Source organism: Lepisma saccharinum, chromosome 15, assembly GCF_977018435.1.
Source record: "Lepisma saccharinum chromosome 15, izLepSacc3.1, whole genome shotgun sequence".
In the NCBI taxonomy this organism is placed as follows: Eukaryota; Metazoa; Arthropoda; class Insecta; order Zygentoma; family Lepismatidae; genus Lepisma; species Lepisma saccharinum.
The window spans coordinates 2,894,229-2,910,583 of record NC_139243.1 but is presented as its reverse complement, the minus strand read 5'-3'; the positions used below and the strand labels follow the sequence as shown (position 1 = coordinate 2,910,583).

The 16,355-nt window shown below is 37.7% G+C and overlaps 1 protein-coding gene across 1 annotated transcript in view; it reads left to right on the top strand.

The window, feature by feature from the left end:
• The first annotated feature begins 771 nt into the window (after window positions 1-771).
• LOC145999535 (uncharacterized) overlaps window positions 772-16,355 on the top strand; it is a 61,008-nt gene continuing 45,424 nt past the window's right edge. Inside the window, exon 1 of the mRNA XM_083136519.1 lies at window positions 772-917. Within this exon, the coding sequence (XP_082992645.1) occupies window positions 809-917 (109 nt within the window). The 5' untranslated portion in view covers window positions 772-808. The remainder of the gene's footprint in view (window positions 918-16,355) is intronic.

The window sequence follows — 16,355 nt, the reverse complement described above, 5'->3', positions numbered from 1 at the left end:
ATTTGAGTGTTTCTACCTGACCACCCAAAGGCTACTGGTGAATTTATCTCAACCGTCAACATGTAAATTCACTCAAACAATGCTGTGAAATGTTTAAGGATAAGCTAACCTAACCTATTTTTTCTGTGATCTACGCATTATGATTGTGAAAGTCTTATTTGTACAGTGGAATCCATGAGAATTACCGTGCAAATTGTGCATCACAATGTTCGTGCACTTTATTTGACTTAATAAGAGCTTCAAGAATTAAAGATAACTCAAAACAAGCTGATGACAACTTCTGCACTAGCATACATAAAAATCCATCTCTTAAAAACACATAGGATGTAAGAGAAAAATTAATGAAGATAGTCATGGACAATTTGCAGAGCAATACTACTGGATCCCACTGTACATTGACATTTTTTTACTAGTATTGAAATATGAGGTCTCAGCCTTGCAGGTATAACGTTTCTCAGAATGATACATATCTGTAAAAATGTGTGCAAGGGCAATTAGTATATCACGGAAAGGCAGACATGCCAACTAGAAGAATAGAAAATGAAAGGTGGTGATCTAAACGGTAGATAGGAACAGTTTCAATAGTTTTAGGGTGGAATCTGATCGAAAATTAAAGTGAGAATAAACAAATCTGGAAGATTGCTGAAAATACCGGCAGGATGTGATAACTTTCGCCTTCGCAACTGAACAGCGTCTGCGCATGCGTACTGTGAACGAACCGTAACAGTTGTTTTGGCTCCGAGTGCTTGAGGTGCAGAGAGGCAGAACGTGTTCAGGTGTTCACGAGAAAGAAGCGCTAGGTGCAGCGATGGGAAAGTTTACTGTGGCGCTGTGCGTGACAGTTGTGGTACTGGAATTCGGCGCGATCTCCTTGTCGGAAGAAGCAAATTCAAGCCGGCACAAGAGAAGCACTTCTGGTAAGTCACTTCGGGCATTTCAAACTGTTTTATTTTTCAGGCCTGATTCATTCTCATTTTTAAAAAAGCATAAATACCTGTGCGATTGGTCATGACGAAGATTCCAGGAACTCTTAAAAAGTTGCGCGTGGTATTCAGTGATACAGGAATGGTGTCTTCATTTCTTGTCGATTAAAACCAGAAATATTTTCAGGTCGGCGTTTCTGTGGTCATGGCTTCTAAATATGCTCCTGCTACCTCTGTCATCTTGCTTGTTTTCTCTCATTTTCTCTATCTTTCTTAATCACTTTCCTCCCTTGTTTTCTATTTCTTTCTTTCTTTCTCTGCGTCTCTATCTATATCATTGTTTTTCTGTTCCTCTTTTCTACTTCTCTCTGCCTCTATTTTTATCCATTTCTTTCTATCTGCATGTGTTTCTCTATCTCAATTATCTCTCTTCCTCTCTTTGTCTTCCTTTCTTCCCATTTTCTTCCCCCGGGGGTCCCGCATTCAAATCCTGGCATGGGCATGGATGTTTGTGAGTGTCCATTCATCAATTTCATCATATCATCATTCACCCCCATCGTCGCTAATTAGCCAAAAGTGTCACAAGAAGCGAAGTAAAATATAGCACATCAATCAATCAAACATTTTCTTCCCTTCTCTCTCTCTCTCTCTCTCTCTCTCTCCCTCTCTTTCTCTCCCACACACATTCTCCCTCTCTCTATTCCTGCTTGCGTTTTCTATTTAGCTCATTCTTCCTTTTTCATTCCTCTGCTATTATATCTCTTCCTTTCTACTCTTCTGTCCATGGACGTCCGCAGGAATTTTTACAGGGAGGGCAGGGAAGGTATTTTTTCCAGGGGGGGGGGCAAACAAGGCACATTTTCTCCAAAAATAGTGTTGTTTCCTAAACAAACAATGCTTAAATTTGAATTTATGATGTTCATGCAATAATTAACACATATTATTGTGGCTAAAATGAAATTATATGTGTGAAATACGTAATTCTTGGTTGACTTTCATTTTCCAAGGGGGAGCCACGGCCCCCCTTGCCCCCCCCTTCCGGACGCCCATGCTTCTGTCTACTTTTCTTTCTCTCATCTTTGTTCTGTTTTTCTACTTCTGTTTCTCTTTATGTATTCTATCTATTCCAACCACTCCTTATTTCAATCTATTTCTGAATCTTTATCCCTCGAGAGTTTTTAATTCTTCCTCCTTTTAAAAGTTTCACGTGCAGGCTAATTAGGTAGGAAGTAGTATAGTTTACGGTGGGCTAGTGCCCACTCTCGCCTACCCAATCACAACGCATCTGGTTAAAACTGGTTTTGTAGTGTAGTGGTTAGCATCTCATTCGGATTAAGACGTGTAATGGTCTTTGTGATTGTTCTTCCATCCTTTTTATCATTGATTGATGAGGATGATATGATGAACCCATGACCAGACCGGGATTCGAACCCGGGGAATCCTTCTCATCAGTAAACTAATACGTTATAAGACGTACAAGAGCGGCATAAAAAGAACCACAATGCTAAATAGCCGAAATTACGAATATTACTGATCGGGTAGAACGAACACACTCACACACATACATGTTTTTCATGTGCAAGAGTACCACGAGCTAATATAGTGCCAAGCTTATCTTCCAAAAGTAATCGAAACCTTTTTCACCCTCAACGCCAGGATTTTATCCAGAATTTCCCATGAGGAAGGGGGCTAAGTTCGTATTTTAGGGGATCTAAGAGTAAATTACTATAAATTGGTTATTCGTGAAAACTTTTATGAGGAAATTTTGGAGGGGTGTTAGGGGGTGCATGGGTGGGTGGAAAAATCACCGTCTTGTTTGCTTCTCTAGTATCCGACAATTTATTTACCTTATTCTCACATGTCTTATGCTTTTCTAAAGAAATAAGAGGCTCGCCCTCCCCCCGCCCCTCCTGGGCAATAGCATTGTCTCCGAAGTGATACCGGTTACGCAGTGATGTGCGTCTACGCGTAAACAACGATAGTCTACATTCTACACGTAGACTATTTTATACACGTAGATCACGGAATCTATGTAAACAACATGGCGAAAGGTGATAACTTAACAAAGAGGGCTGTGAAAGTAAAACAAAAGTATACTGCGAATCAGTTGCTGATGTGTGAGGAGAACTTTTCATGCTCTTCCTTCCAAATACGAACAATTTCTCACCTAGGAAGAAACCTAATATAGGAAATATTCTAGTGTTTTATGGGGAAAAAACCACGCTTGCCTCACGACTGCCATCTGTTGTTGTTTTCTGAATACTATTTATCTTCTTCCATAGTTGATGATAGAAGAGAAGAGAACTTTTGTTGTAAATACGATTCTTTTCATTTCGTTAGGAACCAATATAGTTGAAAATGTCACTTTCCTTTCATGAAACCCTTGAAAATGCAATTTAGTTTGTCTACGTAGTTTATGTAAACTACAACCAGTGATGTGTCGTAGACTATAAGTTTACGTCTACATGCGTTGTCTACACGTAATCTACGCGTAGATTACATTGGGTTGTAGTTTACATAGACTACGTAGACAATCTAAAGTGCATTAAAATTAATTTTCAAGGCTTTCATGAAAGGAAAGTGACATTTTCAACTGTATTGGTTCCTAACGAAATGAAAAGAATCCTATTTACAACAAAATTTCTATTCTCTTCTATCATCAATTATGGAAGAAGATAAATAGTATGCAAAAAACAATAACAGATGGCAGTAGTGAGGAAAGAGTGGTCTTTTCCCCATAAAACACTAGAATATTTCCTATATTAGGTTTCTTCCTAGGTGAGAAATTGTTCGAATTTGGAAGAAAGAGTATGAAAAGTTCTCCTCACACATCAACAACTGATACGCAGTATAATTTTATTTTAATTCCATGGCACCCATTGCTAAGTTATCACCTCTCGCCATGTTGTTTACATAGATTACGTAATCTACGTGTATAAAATAGTCTACGTGTAAAATGTAGACTATCGTTGTTTACGCGTAGATGCACATCACTGACTACAACCCAATGTAATCTGCGCGTAGATTACGTGTAGACAACGCATGTAGATGTACACTTATAGCCTACGGCACATCACTGCGGTTATGATGTCCTTTCAAAATTCTAAACATTGATTGTGTAGAAATATCAAAAAGACGAATAACGAAATTACTAGTTCTAGCTACTTATTTCAGGAATTGTTAACATTGAAAAGTGGCAGAAATGCCGTACTGATTACACTTGGAAAATTTTCCGGGAAAAGCCAGGGTACTTCTTTTCGAAAAGAAAAGTCGCGGTGAACTGTATCCTGTTCGCAGATAGAAACTCTGCAACTCGGATGCACGCACTTGGAAATACATTTCAAAAAAGGAATGAAATAATTATGCACATTTCTTGGAGCTTAAGGAAATCCGTTCTAACAGCAACTTCCAGGGAAGGCTTAGCTTTTACCAACACCGTAGGTATTCATGCGAAAACAGCACGTATGCATATGTTGCAGAAATATGCTGTTTCAGATTCGAAATTGATGTTCGATGTCGCGATAAAGTGCCGGATGGTGTAAATATACTGTAAGGATCAAGGTGGATACATAAAGGATGGTCCATCCGACGCTTTTGTGTTCGGGGATTTTCGTGTGAAGTAGATCATATATTGTATATATACATACACTATCAGTAAACACCATGCTACAGTCTCCCGGGTTCGAATCCCGGCCTGGGTGTTCTTTGTGAGTATCTTTTCATCAATTTCACCAGATCATCTTTCATCCTCATCTTCCTGATTAGCCAAAAGTGGCAGAAAAACGAAGTAAAATAAACCAAATCATTCAACCATTCGTGTTCCGTCCGGCATATCAGAAACTACGAGAAATTTGATGGACACTAGCAATTAATAGTTGAATGCAATAAATTAACGCGATCAGCCATGGAGAGAAAAATCGATCTTAAGTGATCTGTCGATATATCGGAAACTACAAAATGTGAGGATCCAAATTTTCCTAAACCTGAAGGCCTAGCAAATGCGACGAAAATTCTTGCGCTGGTCCACCCATCTGTCTACGGCAGTAAAATGAATGTTCAAACTGCAACTACAAACTTTGGCGAGTTGAAAAACTGAATTATCGACTTTTGATGCTATATTCATATTGCTGATTCAGTTGCTAATGGAACTGGACCTATAGTTTAAAGTGGGATCCAAACCACTGTGAAATGTGCTACCAACAGGATCGAACCAGAGCATAGCCGTAGCTACGGGGTGTGCCGGGTATGCCTAGGCACACCCTAATGGGCTGTTTTATCAAAGAGAATTAAAGACAGATATTTCAATAAGAGAGAAAATAAGCGGCAGTTTGTAAGAAGTTGAAAATGTCATTACTTGGTACAAACGTGTGCATTATCGCTGATGAAACGGGTGTCTATAGATTTTCGATTTTTTTTATGTCATTGAAGAAATAATATATTTACTGCATTCTACTCTGTACTGCAGCGCCTTTCTTCTATACCTGTCACAAGCTGCACGTGTGAGAGAGCTTTCTCCAAGCTTACCCAAGTTAAAACTAAATTAAGAGCAACTCAGAAGCAGGATAGATTGGAAGCCCTGCTCTTGCTATTTGTGGAACAGGAAAAAGCTTAGTCTTTTAATGTAAATGAAGTTATTGATGGGTTTAAGAACATTGTACCTTTTGACAGACGTCTCTTTTTATAGATGACGTGTATTTTGATGTATTTTTTTGTAACATTTATGAACATTTTGTGTGTGTGTAATTTCTATGCAGTTTGATTTTTTCTACTACATATATTCAGAAATTTTCAACACTGTCATTTAATGAATTTATATTCCTTTACAAACATCAGTGCAGTTAAAGAGCCAAGTGATTGTGTTGCAAAATATGCTATTAAAAAGGTACAAGACCTCATTTTTTTTCTTTGTGCACACCCAAATATAAAGTTCTAGCTACGCCTATGAACCTCTTGGTTACAAGCCAGCAGCGTCATCACCAGTGGCGGCAATTACGGGGGGGGGGGCGGTTGCCTCCCCTCCAAACTTTTTTCCACATTTTGCTCCCGCATTATGGCCTCTTATTGCTAAGCTTTGTCTACTTGCCCCTATTTCATCACAGTTTTGGCGCCCAATCGCAGCTACCGGTTACCACTATGCAATCAAGGAGGCCTGGGAAAAGAGTGAGATATGAAAATAGGGTGATGAGAAATAAAAATAAATGGATGGAGTAAAGAACAAAATTAGTAGCCGACCTGTGTGACGTAGTGGTTATCACAGAGTACTATGACGCCAGGGGTTCCGAATTCCAATCCCGATCTGAACATGAGTGTTCTTTGTCAGTGCCCCTTTATCAATTCATCACTCCTCCTCATCTTCGCGACGAGCCAAAAGTGGTGGAAAAGCGTCGTAAAATAACCTAATTCAATCAAGAAGAAGAGATGGTAAAACTGATGGAGCAAGCATGATTTTTATGTAGGGGAAGAATATAATATGCTTCTATCTATTTGTGTACTCCAGGGTGCGAAATCATGGGGGGATTCCCCCCCCACCAACAATCTTGGTCTCAAAAATCCCCCACCAAAACTTTTCGCGGGGAGAGTTTTTGTTACAACATACAAAAGATAAACAATTACTTTTAATTTCAAATATACTTTACTAAGAATAATATCGAATGCATACACAAATTAGTGTAGTTGTGAGTGTTGAATGCTTTTACTCTCTCAAGAGATCATTAACAAATCTACATCAATACGCACAATAAAAGTAAAACAACAATGCAAAACAATAATAACTATGAAATCTAATTGATTTATATTTATTTGATTTATTTAATTAAAGTTTCAGATACAGTACTGAATGACCATTTTATACTGAAACTGTAGCAACAGGAAGAAAATAAAAACAATAATAAAAATATAAATAACAACAACAAAACAAGACAATACAAGATGGCAGACGAAAAAAAGAAATTGTTACACTACATTCTTAGCGATTGTCGGAAACTGTGTTCTGACAAAAAAATATCGGTATTTACAGGCAGGTTATTATATAAGTGTGGGAGCCTATAGTAAAGAGACCGCTGAAGGAGAGAGAGCCTCGTAAAGGGAATGTGAAAGAGCTTTACGTTGCGGCTTGGCCGTGTGGGTACTCGTAGATGAAATTGGTTGACAAGGAATTCGGTTTTAATTTTGCCATTAATGATTTTATGCAAAAATTTCATGTCTGCTAGTTCGTGACGAGTGTGTGGTGACTGGATATTCAAAATAGACATAATATCTGTTTTATGGAGGTGTCTGAGAGAAGGAATTCTATGGCGAGCAATGGCGAGGAAAAAGCTGAGGACAGAATCAATCCTGGAAAGATTAGTTTTAGAAGCCATAGTCCAGATGGGAGAGCAGTATTCAAGAATGGGAGAGATAAAGGATTTGAAAAATATGCTAATGGCTGATTGGTTTTGGATTTCAGGAAACCTGTACAGAATACCAAGGAGACGCATGGCTCGTTTAGTAGTATATGTAATGTGATCATTGAAGCAAAAACTTTAAAAAAACTTACACATAATAAAACCACTTCAACTATTTCATAATTTATTAACATCTTTAACCAGTTACTAAAGGAATTAGTTAGGTGCTTTGTAATATCTGATATATTTAAAAGTAACAAATTTATTTCTTTTTTTGTAATTAATAATAATAATAATATATTTTTAATTTAGTAATTTATTTTTACTTTTAATCACATTATAATTATATATATCGTATAATTTATATGTATGTTTGTGGGAAGGGGGTTTGTAGATTAAGATCTTTCTCCCCCCCCCCCCCACCAGTCTTAAATGATTTCGCACCCTGATGTACTCTCATACGTTTTCGCAAGTTACTCTCTAGGCCTCGCCGAAAGTCTGGTGGTAACGTTGTCGCCTTGTAATCAAGGGGTCCCGGGTACGATTCCCAGTAGAAGCAAACTGCACAGTAGTTCGAGTCTCACTTTAAGCTGTAGGTCCAGTCCTGATTAACCTGTCTGTGCATAAAGTGAACCCCAAAAAGCCTCCAATTTCGTTCGCAGCTTAGCCAAGTGGAATTTCCTTCTTGTTCCTGGCAATGCCACTTTCTGGCTTTTCGATCGACCAGAGCCACTCGTGCATGGAACTTTTCCGAGAGGTATTTAGCGTGTCCCTGCACACCTCCACAAATCCTTCTCGCTACGTTTCTGAGAGCTTTGCAAAATGGACTGAATCAAAGAACAACTTATTCTCCAACCTCGGCTACATTATTCAATGAGGGCTCTCAATAACTTTTCTCCTGTCGGTATTAGTTGAATCTCATCCAGTAATTGTATTCGCTAACATTTCCTCATATCGTATCGTAATTTTGTAGATATCTTCGAATATTTCAGCTATTGATATTATGAAGTGGACATTATGAAAGTAATTTAGGTGACTAATATATATATTTCGGGCCTCCCCGATGGTGCAGTGGTAGCGTCGTCGCCTTGTAATCAACGGGTTCCAGGTTCGGTACCCGGTGGAGGCACCAAATCAACCAACAACCAAGTAATGTATATTTACATAGGCGACTAAAACATAGAGAAAACAGCTCCTGGCTGCTTTAAAATAGATTGTGGCTAGCTTCAAAGTGGTAGTTGCATTTACACAGAAGCAAATCGGGACCGAGTTATATTTTGGACATGTGAATCGCCACAGATAAATGGACGAGAAGATCACTTTATTGGAGCATACATTATAATTAACTCTCATACGCGTTAATTTGTTATTTTTGTTATTAGAATTGCGTCAAATTAAGTCGTTTCTTTACTTCCAACGTTGGAGCGATACATTACTCTCATAGGAGAATGTCTTCATTAAACATTGCTTGATGATAAGTGAAGGCCGACTTAACCTTGGCATTAACCCCAAAAAAACTGTTTTAATTTGTTATTATTATTATTGTTATTATTATTGACATGAGAATTGGGGGTGCGGAACTGAATAAAAGGGGACAAAAACAGCTTCGCATTCCTCCCTGGCGTCGCTTTTGCCTCTCCGGCAATGCGAGACATATCCAGCATCTTTCCCAACTATACTGAGTGACTGTTGAGGGGGCAAGCGGAATAGGACGTGAGGGTTGCTAGAAATATGATACTGTTGATTGCTTAACCTGATATACAACCATATTATTTTGAAATAAGCTGAAATTGACTCAAGATTTCTAAGCGATTGGGTGGAACAAGAACATGGCAACGAAAATAGAAATTATTAAAATGTACAGAAACAATTCCGTTTTTCAGTTCCCCGTGACGCATTTCCTGATTGCAATTCTCTTCGGTCACGTAAAGGTCGTTAAATTGCAAAATCCGTGCAACATCAACACCTACTGTGACGCATTTTGCGGATGTTGAAATTTTTCTTCGAAAGGGAAATTTGGATCAAGCTCTGCTTGGTTCGTTTATGTTGCCGTTTCGACATAAGATGTAAGGTTCGGTCAAACAGGCGTATAAGAGCATGGTAATATAATGTGAAATGGGTCCGTTGTGGATATTCAAGAAACGGTTAAGTATTCTCGTTTGTCTCATTCTCACGGGGTATAAGGTGTGCCCTTTCTGAAGACATGCAAATATCAACCTCTCCTCCACGTAATAAACTCTGGACTGCATTTTGGAGACTAGCGAAGCTTTGGCGTCTGGACCCGCTCATGCTGTACTCTGTCCATGCGTGTCTATGATTGTCCTTTCACCGATTTCACCTTATGACAAGTTATTCTCATCTTGACAATTAGACAAAAGTGACGGAAAAGCGAAATTAATCAAATCAATCGTTCTTACGTAAAGGGGTCTACAAATGTGTGAACATACGTCAAGTTCTGATTTTCAGGTCAGGATTAATTGTATTTATAACTCGGGTGCTGTCAAAACAATTAGTAATTGTCCGTAGTAACGTAAAGCTTGTTTTAAAACTGCAGTCTTTTCATATTCCATATTCTTTAGTTGGTTTCCTTTGGGTAATAGTTCTTAAGACGTATTGAAAGTTTAAAACTGTTAAATGTTACTTTCCTAATAGATTGTCGATTGTTTCCAATTACCACCACGGTGTATAGTATGTATTGTATTGGAAAACTAAGAGCTTGTTTATATTGATAAAAAGACGAAAAACGAACGTATGACGTAACAGTGATATTTCATCAAACAACTCACTAGACGAGAATCACGGTTTTATTGTCGACTTTTCTTCTAATGTCAAATGCATGCGAAGATGGTAAAATATAGCTTCAACTCTTATGCTCAGATTTCAGACCATGACATTGCAAACTGCAAGTTATGAATCACATTACATATTTTCTATAGGATTTTCCCATGATCAGAGCTGGAGAAAGAAGGAATAATTCAAGTAGCAAATATTTGTCTTAGGGCGTTGTCACTGTTGATCCACTTTTTGGAACCAATGACTCCATGACCATGACCTAATATGGAAGTTGGCGATTTTACTACAAGAAACAACAAATGTCGTCAGTTAATACAGAAGACGACTACTAATTTTTGGTACATGATATAAAAAAATATCTTATCTCCAATTACGTTTAAAATTGGAAATAGATTTTTCTGTTGTGTACTCTGTAGGTGACCCAAAGGTGGCCATAGTTCCCAAGGTGGCCCACTTCACGAAAATCATATTAGTATTTAACTAAGTTAACAAATGGCACTACATCAATGTACCCAGTCCCCCTCTGGTGCACCATGCAGAAAACGAACTGTCTCTGGCTGCCAGCAGCCATTTTATGTTAGTTATTGTGTCAGGGATCGAGCAGATTAGTCGTCCTTGTTATTTTAAGGTACAATAGAAATGAGTGTGTGTACGTCCTTGAAATTAACGAATGTTAATATTTGATACATATTTTGAAAGCTCGTTTAATTATCTTTTTGATCACATAGTTACATTGTAAAAATGTTTTTGTATCAAAGGAACGATACCTATTTTTATTGAAAAACGTAGTCCAATAGGTGAGTTCCTAAGGTTACGGGAACAGGTTACACTCGCCTCTGGAATTTACACCTTTTTTCACATTAAAATACGTTTTATTATTGAAGATTACCTAATAATGTTAAATTTGAACAGACTTTCATGAATTACTAAATGTTATTAATATGTTGGGTTTATATGTTAAATACTAACTAACTTACTCTCTAGCCTTCTTAAACCCAAAGGTTCATGGCTGCAGCAACACAGGCCTTCCATCTGTCCCTATCTTGAGCAAGATCTATATACTCTTTTCCATCCCTACCGATTTCCTTTAGGTCCATCTCAACGTTGTCCCTCCATCTTCGTCTTGGCCTTTCTATAGGTCTCTTACCATCAGGTTTCCCAACAAGAATCCTGTAAACTCCTCTTTCCTCTTCCATTCGTGCCACATGGCCTGCCCACCTAAGTCTTCTTGATTTAATCACTCTAACAATATCTGGACATGAATACAAATTATGTAGTTGTATTATGTCTCCTCATCCCTTTTAGGTCCAAATATTTTCCTAAGGATCTTATTTTCAAATACTCTCAATTTATGTTCCTCTTTCAATGTAAGGGACCAAGTTTCACACCCATTTAATACTACAGGCAAAATTACTGTTTTGTATATTTTAACTTTTAGTTTCTTAGATATTAAACGAGAAGACAAAAGTTTATGAAGAGAGAAGTAACATGCATTTCCTGAATTAAGCCTACTTTTTATTTCCTCTTTAATATAATTCTCATTTGTTAATATTACTCCTAAGTATTTGAATTTGGAAACTGGTTCAAACGAGTTGTTATCAATAATTAAATTTTAATTATTACCTAACACTTGGTTTCGGCCTGTAAGCATATATTTAGTTTTCTCTTTGTTAACTTCCAAACCTATCTCTTTAGCAGTTTTGAAAAATATTTTAGCATTTTTCTTATTTGTATTTATATCATACCCTAATAAGTCTGCATCATCTGCATATGCTAACAACTGAGTCATACCATTTAATTTTAGTCCTTCGTTAGTTTCTTTTACCTTCCCAACAGCATATTCTAAGGCAAAATTAAAGAGCAATGGAGATAATGCATCTCCTTGTTTTAACCCATCATGAATTGTAAATTTGTCAGACACATTAATACCCACACAAATTTTACTTTCTGTTTCACTGGTGCATACTTTTATCATACTAACAAGCTTCTTAGGTATTCCAAACTCTACTAATATATTATATAATGTATCTCTTTTGACCGATAAATATGTTAAATACTTCAGTGATAAATTTATTTGTGGAAGTGTTCCTTTTATTTATTTCGTTATGCGTCGTTACTGTTACCAATCAAAAGTTTGAGACTAACAATTTCTCTAATAAAAAAATGAATGAACATGAATTCGTATGTTTTCTTGAGCACAAGCAACATTTTCTACGAAACTATAAGCAGTGCGCCACCTTTTGTAGCCATGGGCCACCTTGGAATCAGATGTAAAGGTTTTGTAATTCTTTTCTTTAAAAAAAGTTATAAGTAATTTTACAAAATAATTATATGGTACATGTTGTTAATTAATTATAAGAGTTATTTCTTAATATTCCTAAGTATTCTCTCATTAGAGATTTGTAAATTGCCCTTCAAGCTTAACCATGGTCACCTTTGGCTCACCTACCTTATATGTTATATATATTATACAGGGTGGCTCAATAAGTCACTTAACACTCTCTGTACAAGGCCACTGCGGCATGGAATTTGAAATTGGCGATGACCAATCGCTATCTGGCCAAGGGGGAACCACATTGACGCCACCCACACCGTCGGCGGCCATCTTGATGTCCGCCATCTTGAATTCAACTTCAGAATTTTAAATGGAAAGGGGGTCGTGCAACATATCAAAATGGGATAGATTTTCACGAGAAATGCAATGGTGAAGGTTTCTTCGACGTATCTTTAACCAGTAAAAAGTTATGACTGAATTCTTGTACCAATTTGCTCCTTTTCGTGGTGTTAGAAAAATGCCTTAAAATTTGTTTAGCGCTTCGGTAATGCATCGAGATCAAAGTGACGTCTATGGAGAGACGTTTGCATGCCATTGCACATTATTTTAATCGGATACATCCATGAAGATCTGTGCATTATGAATGGTTGTCGCGAACAATTTACAGTGCGACGCTTCCATTGAATTAAAAGTCCTTCACAGTGACAAGGCTAATGTTTATGTTCATAAGGAAGTTCATAAACAGAATTTTTGATGATTTTTATCTGAAAACCCATATTCGACAGATCAAAGCTGAATGGTTAGTGTTGGTAAGTTAATGGTGTGGCGTGCTGTGTGGAACACGATTGGTTAGTCAATTTTCCATCAACGGAACCTTAAATGCTTAGGGCTACTTGGATTTGTTAAATAAACAGTTTTTCTCATCCTTGCTTATGGAAGAAGGTACTTTTTACAGAGATTTTTCAATAGGGAAGAACACCAGAACACTTATGGGAACGTTATGAACCAGTTTTTGTCCAAAGTTAGTTATCAGATGACAAGGATCATATATTCTGTTTATAAACTTCCTTATGAACATAAACATTAGCCTTGTCACTGTGAAGGACTTTTAATTCAATTGAAGCGTCACACTGTAAATTGTTCGCGACAATCATTCATAATGCACAGCTCTTCATGGATGCATCCGATTAAAATAATGTGCAATGGCATGCGAACGTCTCTCCATAGACGTCACTTTGATCTCGATGCATTACCGAAGCGCTAAACAAATTTTAAGGCATTTTTCTAACACCTCGAAAAGGAGCAAATTGGTACAAGAATTCAGTTATAACTTTTTACTGGTTAAAGATACGTCCAAAAAACCTTCACCATTGCATTTCTCGAGAAATTCTAGCCCATTTTGATATGTCGCACGACCCCCTCCCCATTTAAAATTCTGAAGTTGAATTCAAGATGGCGGACATCAAGATGGCCGCCGACAGTGTGGGTGGCGTCAATGTGGTTCCCCCTTGGCCTCATAACGATTGGTCATCACCATTTTCATGTTGCGCGCTGCAGTGGCCTTGTACTGGGGGTGTTAAGTGACTTATTGAGCCACCCTGTAGTGTAATTAGCAGTAAAACCTTAGTACAGTGGCGGCGATTGGGTTCCAAAACTGGGGGGCAAAGTGCCAAAACTGGTGGGGGGGGACAAAGACAGTATATTTCCCTTTGTAAATAAGGTTTAGCATTGTGGCAAAAGTGGTGAAAAGTTGCGGGGGCAACTGCCCCCGGCCCCCCTAATCGCCGCCACTGCATTAGCGCAAGATTCTATTTCTACCAAATAGAACATAAAGTATAAGACCATTACAACATTATTACGTAAGTAACTTATACTTTTTGTCGTTATCGTATAGTACAAATTTTAGTATGATTAGTAGAAAAACCTACTTTGAAATTGTAATTATAAAGTTTTTAAAAAGTGAACTTTGCAATATGAGATTTAACAAGCAATCTATTATATCAACTGTTTGGACAAAATCAGCAAGTTTAACGAATATTCTGATTTTATAAAGGCAGAGTTTGAGTTGTGGATGTATTTATCTTATTATCTATTGCTTGAATATTAAATTATAGTCTATCTGAAACTGTAACTCTCAGTAACTTATCCAACTGTGACGCACACGCTTTTATATATACATACATGGGTGTATATATAGTTCACGTAAGAGGAGGGGGGTCAACTTTTGGACGCTTTATTTCATAAGTGAAAATCCAGGGCACTGCTGACCGGAAGCTTGTTGGTGAGCGGGAGGAGGGAGTTTCTAGACCCGACAGAGTTGTGTGTATGTAGTCACGCTACTTAGTATTGATACTTTTCTGTTCATCTTGTGTGAAACACCTTGAGAATGTTACGCTGTTTACCTGTTTTTCTTGCACTTCGTTTTGGCATGAATTTACAATACCGACCACTCTCCAATTTCTATAAAATTTCGCCTACTTACTAATTTCGGTGTCCTGATGACGTATCTATAGTTCATATTTGGCGGTCACTTGTTAAAATTGTACATTTACGTGTAGAACTTGTAAAATAACCATGCGATTTACCACGGTCATTGTCCATAGACAGCAATTGGGAACCATCTTTCTTTCGCAATTCGTTAATGGTCTTCCATTACGCACAACAATCTTGCTACCTTGAATATTGACGTCAGACGAAGAATGCCTACGAGGTTAGGTTAGGCCTGTTAGGTTAGGTTCCATTAGCATAAATACAAAGAAAAATTAATATTTTGGCTAAGAGAACTATACCTTGTCTTGCCTAACATGAAAAAGCTCTCTCCCGTGACGTCAGAACACTATGTTGCTAAAGTGTTGTGCGATAAGGGACACCCATTCGGGGGAAATGGCGTGTTCCGTGGAGCTACTGTTCTTATGGTAGGGTTACGTTACGTTAAGAAAACATAGTTTGCTTCGTTTTTCTCTCGATTTCCATACTCGACCGCCAATTATTACATGTAGATTTGTGATTAGGAGTTCACAATTAGTGAGTAGGCGAAATTTCATAGAAATTTGAGAATGGTCCGGTATTGTAAACTCGTTCCTTAGTTTTAAAAAAACAAATTTCTTTAACAAGACTCGAGAAAAAAAAAATGATAACTGATTTGACAGTCCCAATGTAATTTCTTATCGCAGAAATTCAGAAACTTTCAGGAAATTGCAGACATTTGGTCTGCAGTTCCATCTGGTGTGTGGAATTACGTAATTTCCTTACCATCCATATCTCGTCACGTCTCGAATTTAGGAAAATAAAATAAGTCTGAAGAAATTGTTATGAACAAGCGGATAGAACAGGTAATCTGGTAATTTTACTGAACCAAAAGGGGGATTGGACCCGTTGAACCCCCCTTAAATACGACCATGTATATATATATGTGTGTGTGTGCGTATATAATACATAATTTTATTACATACGAGGGTCACTATTTATATTTTGAGCCTAACAATGAAAAAACAGGAATTTGGCATTGAAAACTGCTTTATTGTTTTTCGAAGTATTCTCCTTTATGGTCAATACACTTCTGCATTCGTTCGAACCATTTGTCAAAGCAGTTTTTCCAATCTTCTTGAGACACCTCCATAATATGGTTTTTGAACGCATCAACGCCGTCTTCCGCCGACGAAAATCGTTGTCCACGCAATTTATTCTTGATATTCGGGAACAAGAAGAAGTCATTGGGTGCCAAATCAGGACTGTACGGCGGATGACCCATCAATTCGATTTTTTGACTGTTCATAAAGTCGGTTGTTAGACGAGATGTGTGACAGCTGGCATTGTCTTGATGAAGAATGATCCGACGGCGTTTGTTTGTTTTCCGTATTTGACCGAAGACCTCTGGCAAACAAATTGTTGTGTACCATTCAGAGTTGACCGTTCCACGTTCCTCTAAAGGCACAGTTGCCACATGACCAGTTTTCCCGAAAAAACAGGCGAACATTTGTT